General features: G+C 49.9%; 1 protein-coding gene across 1 annotated transcript in view; it reads right to left on the bottom strand.

Annotated features, from left to right (window-relative positions):
- Positions 1-370: 370 nt before the first annotated feature.
- LOC102432077 (sodium/glucose cotransporter 5) overlaps positions 371-7451 on the bottom strand; it is a 14803-nt gene continuing 7722 nt past the window's right edge. The window contains exons 2-5 of the mRNA XM_023747912.1: positions 2367-2438; positions 2012-2116; positions 1566-1625; positions 371-734 (exon numbers count right to left, since the gene is read on the bottom strand). Of these exons, the coding sequence (XP_023603680.1) occupies positions 516-734; positions 1566-1625; positions 2012-2116; positions 2367-2438 (456 nt within the window). The 3' untranslated portion in view covers positions 371-515. The remainder of the gene's footprint in view (positions 735-1565; positions 1626-2011; positions 2117-2366; positions 2439-7451) is intronic.

Genomic DNA, 7451 nt, shown 5'->3' with positions numbered 1-7451 from the left:
GGACAGGAAAGCCACCAGCAAGTGCTGCCTGGCACTCCGGTGTGCTTTCTGCTCTTGCCCTTCCAGCGGGACCAGGTCCAGGCCCCCAGGGAAAGAGGCCTGTGGTGGCAGCCCAATGCTGGGGGCGGGGTGGGGGTGGGGGTGGGGGGTGCTGCTGGGGACCAGCTGGTGACAGAGCTGACCAGCCACAGTGAGAGGCAGAAGGCGGGTTCCATGCAGACTCTGAACCTCAGCCCAGACCAGGCGGGCTCTCAGCGCCCCCTCGTGGCCGTCCTGCTCACCTCAGTTCAGGTCCAGGGAAGACCAGAGGCTGACCAGGGATGTCCACCACCAACCCCTGATACTGAGTACCCCCGGGGGCCCCCACATCTAGCACCTGCGGTGAACCAGGAGTCACAGAACCTACACTCGTCCCCCAACTATGCTGGCTGCTGAGCCTACACTCTGGGGGCGCTGGACCAGTTGTCACAAACTCTCTGTGTGACCCTAGGCAAGTCATTGTCCCTCTTTGGGCCTCAGTTTCCCCAGATGTTAAACAAGGGTGAGAGGATGTCAGGTCTGTTTGGGGGGCCTCCAGAGTGGGATGTGCCCAGGCTCTGCTGGCTAGAAGCTGAGTGGGGGCGGCTCACCGATATCTTGGTGAAGACAGACAGCAGCAGGGACAGGACAGACAGGTACATGCGCATCCTCTGGCCTCCATAGCGCTTCTGGATGTACTCAGGCATGGTGACGATCTGGGGGGGCCGGACAGGGTCACTCTCCTGAGACCACACCAGCACTCGGGCCGGGAGCTGCTCAAGGGCAGGCGCGGGCCCACACTGAGCACTGAACTCAGGCGAAGGGTTTTCACCATCTCCTAAGGGTTCCAGGCAGGGGAGTGGCGGGCAGGCTTACACGGGCTGTTCAAGACTGACATGAGGAATGGATTGGAGGGGCCGCTGCTGGGGACAGAGGGACAGGCTCGGAAGCTGATAGGACAAAACCAGATGAGTTCTGTGAGGCTGAATGGAGAAGGTGACTGTGGGGGCAGAGCAGGGGGCAGACAGAGACATCCAGGAAATGGAATCCCCTAGACTTAGTGACTGCTCAGCTGGGGCTAAAGGAGTGGGCAGAGTCAAGGACAGTGCTGCCTAGGTGTGCCACCCAGGTGTGCTGCCCGGGTCTGCAGCCCAGGTGTGCCGCATTGGTGTGCAGCTCAGGTGTAACACCCAGGTGTGCCATCCAGATGTGCCATTCAGGTGTGCTGTCCAGGTGTGTGGCTTGTGTGCCCCAGGAACACTGCTGCATAGAACACATCTGGACACTGGCAGACCTAAGTTGCTGGGAGGTGCCCCTCAGGCCACTGAGATGTGGACTCCAAGATGCAAACCAGCAGATAAGGTACCTGGGCTGACGTCCTGGGGCCGCCTTGCTGGGCTGATAGGAATGCTAATTGCATAATAAACAGCTGGGAGAGTTTGCCAACTTGTGGGTGAAGCCAGAGGGTCCTGCCCATCACCACCACCAATTAGGACCAAGGCCCAGACCCAAGGGAGGCTGCCCCGAGGTTCCAGGGGCAGACTTACCTCCGAGGAGATGTAGATAGGCACAAAAACCCACGCTAGGGCCAGCAGCACGTAGGTGGCCTGCGGGCGACAGGGGCAGGGTGAGGACAGTGGGCACAGCCCTGCTCCACAGGAGAAACTGGGACCAGGGGTCTGGAGGCCTGACTTGCCAGGAGAACTCAGGCCAGCCCCTTCCCCTCCTTGCACCTCTGTGAACAGATGGCCTGGGCCAAGGCTAGCAGCTGCCTTCCTGTTGGTCTGTCCAGCTCTTTGGCATTCTGAAGACCAGACCTCCCCCTCCCGCCAGGAGCACTGCTGCACAGAACACATCTGGACACTGGCAGACCTAAGTTGCTGGGAGGCGCCCCTCTGGCCATCGAGGCGTGGACTCCAGTGGAGCCCCTGTCCAGGGCCTGGCGGGATGGTTGTGCTCTCCCACACCCTGCACCCACTCTCTGGGAGCTCACATTCCACTCAAAACCTGCCACAGCCAGGCCTCCAGCTGCGCCTGAGCCGGCCAGTCCAATGAAGAGGCCGGAACCCTCGCTGCTGGCAAAGAGGGAGGCTCCGATCTGGTGGGGAGAGAGGAAAAGGAATCAGCTGTGAGCCACCCAGATTCCAAGGCCCCCGCCCTTCACACAATTTCCAGGACCCCACTCCTATTCCCCCAGCTTGGGGACCCCCTGACAGCCTCAGCCTGCCCCATCACCACCTGCTTAAACTGGACAGGGCAGTGACCTCAAGGATGCAGATGCTGGCTGACCTGGAGGTCAGATGCGGCCCCAATAGAAGGAGGGGTGGGAGGAGTCAGGGTGCACTCACCGGCCACCAAGTCATGTCCCGGCCCGCGAGGAAGTAGCCGCTCACTGTGTTCCTGCTGGCTCGACAGGAGGACTGCAAGGACAGAGCAGAAATTGAAACGCCTGTGCATTGCTGGAAGGAATGTACAAGGGTGCCACTGGTGTGGAAAATAGTCTGGCCATTCCTCAAAGAGTTAAACATACAATTACTCTATGGTCCAGCAATTCCACTCCTAGGTGCATAGCTAAGAGAACTGAAAACAGGCGTTCAGACAAAACTCATACACATGAATGCTCATAGCAGCAGTATTCACAATAGCCAAAAGGTGGAAACCAGCCAATGTCCACCATCTGATGAGTAGATAACAAAATATGGTCTCTCCACACAATGGAATAGTATCCAAACATATAAAGGAATGAAATACTAATACACACTACAACATGGTGACTCTTGAAAACATCCTTTTAAGTGAAAGAAATCAGGCACAAAAGACCACATGTGGTGTGGTAATGTTCATACAAATGTCCAGAATAGGTAAATCCTTAAACAAAAAGTAACAGTGCAGAGCTGGGGAGAGGGGGCAATAGGAAATGACTGCTAATAAGTGTGGGGTTTCCTTTTGGGGTGATGAAAATATTTTGGAACTAGATAGGGGTGGTGATTGCACAACATTGTGAATGTACTAAATGCCACTGAATTGTACACTTTAAAATGGTTAAAATGGATCACAATAGCTTCTCTCCTCACAACTGACAGAGAAATTAATGCTTAAAATATTAACGAACTTTCCAAGGACACACAGCTTCCTCTCGGTTCTCACTCCAATTCTGATTTCTGCATTCTGACTCCTGGCTCATGGTCTCCTGCAGCTTTACTCATTTCTCATCTCACTGAGATTGAAACCGCAACATTGGTGAATCAGAACAACACTCCAACCAACCAAACTACCTGGCCAGGGCTCGACTATATCCTTTAAATACAGCAATCAACAGAGTCATACCAATTGTACAAGTGGGGACACTGACTTCTGGGTGGAGCATTAGAACAACTGTACCTGTACAACAGCTCACATGACTTGGTCGGGGTTGAGCCTCACAGTCAGCCAGCCTGAGAGGAGATCCCACCGAGGAATGGGAAAACAACAATCAAGACCCAATTGTACCCGGCCCGCGTGGCTCAGGTGAGCGTCAACCTATGAACCAGGAGGTCATGGTTTGATTCCCAATCAGGGCATATGCCCAGATGTGAGTTCACTCCCCAGTGGGGGGCATGCAGGAGACAGCCAGTCAATGATTCTCTATCATTGATGTTTCTATCTCTCTCTCCCTCTAAAATCAATAAAAATATATATGTTTTTAAAAAGACCCAATTATAACAGGAGAGCCCAAAGAAGCGACAAAAGAGACAATCCTAGAGCATCCAGTTCAGGAGGTCAAGAAGATTGTACCACTGGGTCCCACAGGACAGTTACTACAAAAGACCGCCCCATGAAGACTGGGAGTCATAGCAGTTCTACCTAATACATAGAAACAAACACAAAGCGACAACTAAAATAGGGAGACAAAGAAACAACCCCTAAATGAAATGGGGGGGAGGGGGGAGGGGAAAGACTCTCCAGAAAAAGAGCTAAATGAAATGGAGGTAAGCAATTTATCAGACATAGAGTTCAGGTTACTGGTTATAAGGATGCTCCAGAAACTTAGTGAAAACTACAAAGAACTTAATGGGAACTACACGGAATTTAGTGGGGGACGACATCAGCATTAAAAAGGACATAGAAAAACCATGAATAAGAACGAGTCAGAAATGAAGAATACCATATTTAACATCAAGAATACACTAGAAGGAATTTGAAGAGGCTGGAGGAAGCAGAGGATCAAATTAGTGGTTTGGAAGACAAGGTAGAAAAAACACTCAATTAGAGCAGCAAAAAGAAAAAAATAAAAATAAAAAGTATAATGACAGCCGAAACCGGTTTGGCTCAGTGGATGGAGCGTCGGCCTGCGGACTGAAGGGTCCCAGGTTCAATTCCGGTCAAGGGCATGTACCTGGGTTGCAGGCACATCCCCAGTAGGAGATGTGCAGGAGGCGGCTAATCGATGTTTCTCTCTCATCGATATTTCTAACTCTCTATCTCTCTCCCTTCCTCTCTGTGGAAAATCAATAAAATATATTTTTTAAAAAAAGTATAATGACAGCCTGACCGGCATGGCTCAGTGGTTAATCAGGAGGTCATGGTTCAATTCCCAGTTAGAGAACATGCCTAGTGTGGGGCATGTAGCAGGCAGCCAATCAATGATTCTCTCTCATCATTGATGTTTTAATTCTCTCTCACTCTCTGTTCCTCTCAGAAATCAATAAATATATATATATATATATATTTTAATATATTTTATTGATTTTTAACAGAGAAGAAGGGAGAGGGATAGAGAGTTAGAAACATCGATGGGAGAGAAACATCGATCAGCTGCCTCCTGCACACCCCCTACTGGGGATGTACCCACAACCCAGGTACATGCCCCTGACCGGAATCGAACCCTGGACCCTTCAGTCCGCAGGCCGATGCTCTATCCACTGAGCCACACCGGTTAGGGCAATAAAAATATGTTTTAAAACAGAAAAACAGTATGACAAGAGTTTAAGGGAACTTTGGGATACCATGAACTGTAACAACATCTGCATCATAGGAGTACCAGAGGGAGAAGAAAGTGATTAGGGGGTAGAGAACCTATTTGAAGAAATAATGACAGAAAACTTCCCAAACCTGGTGAAGGAAAAAGTCACACAAATTCAGGAGGCAGAGAGAGACCCAATCAAGATGTGTTTGATTCCTGGTCAGGGCACTTGCCCAGGTTGCAGGCTTGATCCCCAGTGTGGGGTGTGCAGGAGGCAGCCAATCAATTATTCCCTCCCATCATTGATATTCCTATCTCTATCTCCCTTTCCCTTCCTCTCTGAAATAAACATATATTTAAAAATAAACAAATAAATAAAATTGAAGGGAAAATAAAGAGCTTCCCAGACCAAAAAAAAAGGGGGGGGGGGCGTCTAAATGAGCTTATTACAACTAAACCAGCATAGCATAAATGCTGAAGGGACTGTTGGAAGAAGAATAAAAAATATAGAACTAGAGGAGCACAGGCATAAAGAATAAAAATGGCAATAAATAAGTACCTATCAATAATAAACTTAAATGCTCCAATCAAATGACATAGGGTAGCTGAGTGGATTTTTAAAAAATGGCCCATATATATGCTCTCTTCAGGAGACTCACCTCAGAACAAAAGACTCACACAGCATGAAAATGAAGGAATGGGGAAAAATTTCCCATGCAAATGGAAATGGAAAAGATGGGGATAGCAATACTTATATCTGAGAAAATAGACTTCAAAACGAAGGTGATAAAAAAGACAAAGATGGTCATTACATAATACTAAAGGGATTGATCTAACAAAAGGATTTAACCCTGGTAAATATATATGCACCCAATAAATGAGCACGTCAATATATATCTAAAAATTCCTGGAGGACTAGCCCTAACCGGTTTTGCTCAGTGGATAGAGCATTGGCCTGTGGACTGAAGGGTCCCAGGTTTGATTCCAGTCAAGGGCACATGCCTGGGTTGTGGGCTCAGTCCAATGTGCAGGAGGCAGCCGATCAATGATTCCCTCTCATCATGGATGTTTCTATCTCTCTCTTCCTCTCCCTTCCTCTCTGAAATCAATAAAAAAATATATTAAAATAAATAAAAATAATAGCCTCAAAGTACAAAAGAGGCTGATGTACACTCAGGGCACTAAAAACCAAGCTGGATTCAGCAAATAAAAAAAAATTATTAAAAAAATTCCTGGAGGACTTTAAGGGAGAGATTATCAGCAATACAGTCATAGTAGGGGACTTCACTGACATCACTGGAGATTTTTCACACAAAAAAAAAATCAACAAGGAAACAGCAACCTTAAATGATACACTAGATCAGGTGGATTTAATTGATATTTATAGAACATTTCATCCCAAAGCTGCAGAATATACATTATTCTCAAGTGCACATGGAACATTCTTAAAGATAGACTACATGTTAGGACACAAAATAAGCCTTTACAAGTTCAAGAAGATTGAAATCATATCAAGTATACTAGAGGTCCGATGCACGAAATTTGGGCAAGGGGCTTGACCCTCGCAGCCCCGGCTGCCTCATGGCCCTGGCTGCCTCTCGGCCCTACGGCCCTACCCCAGCCCACTGGTCATTCTGGAAGGTCGTTCCTCCATCCATCTAATTAGCATATTAGCTCCTTATTATATAAGATTCTAAGATCACAATGGCATGAAACTAGAAATCAACTATAATAACAAATCTCAAAACCAGTCAAACACATGGAGACCACATAGCATGTTTAATAACATGCTATGTTATTAAACAACTAGAGGCCCGGTGCACAAAAATTTGTGCACTCAGGGGGGAGGGTGGGTCCCTCAGCCCGGCCTGTGCCCTCTCACAGTCTGGGACCCCTTGGGAGATAACGACCTGCTGGCTTAGGCCTGCTCCTGGGTGGCAGAGGGCAGGCCCAATCCCTAGGTGCAGCCCCTGGTCGGGCTCAGAGCAGGGCTGATTAGGGAGTTGGGGCGCCGACCCCTGTCATGCACAGAGCAGGGCAGATCGGGAGGTTGCGATGCCACCCTCAGTCATACTCAGGGTAGGGCCAATTGGGGGGTTGGGGCACCGCCCCATCACACTCAAGGCAGGGTCGATGGGGAGGTTGCGGCGCCACCCCCTGTCACGCACAGAGCAGGGCCAATCAGGGGGTAGGGGCACTGCCCCCTGTCACTCACAGAGCAGGGCCTATCAGGGGGGGTTGGGGCTCCGTACCCTGTCACGCACAGAGCAGGGCCCATCAGGGGGTTGGGGAGCTCCCCCCTGTCATGCAAAGAGCAGGGCCGATCAGGGGGTTGAGGAGCTCCCCCCTGTCACTCACAGAGTAGGGCCGATAGGGGAGTTGGGGCACCCGCCCCCCTGTCACACACAGAGCAGGCGGATCAGGGGGTTGGGGCACCGCACGCTGTCACACTCAGGGCAGGCTGATGGGGAGGTTATGGCTCTACCCGTCA

The sequence above is a fragment of the Myotis lucifugus genome, unplaced genomic scaffold (genome assembly GCF_000147115.1).
Source record: "Myotis lucifugus unplaced genomic scaffold, Myoluc2.0 scaffold_1050, whole genome shotgun sequence".
Taxonomy (NCBI): Eukaryota; Metazoa; Chordata; class Mammalia; order Chiroptera; family Vespertilionidae; genus Myotis; species Myotis lucifugus.
Note: the sequence above shows the minus strand (reverse complement) of the source record. Positions and strands in the feature narration are given on the sequence as shown.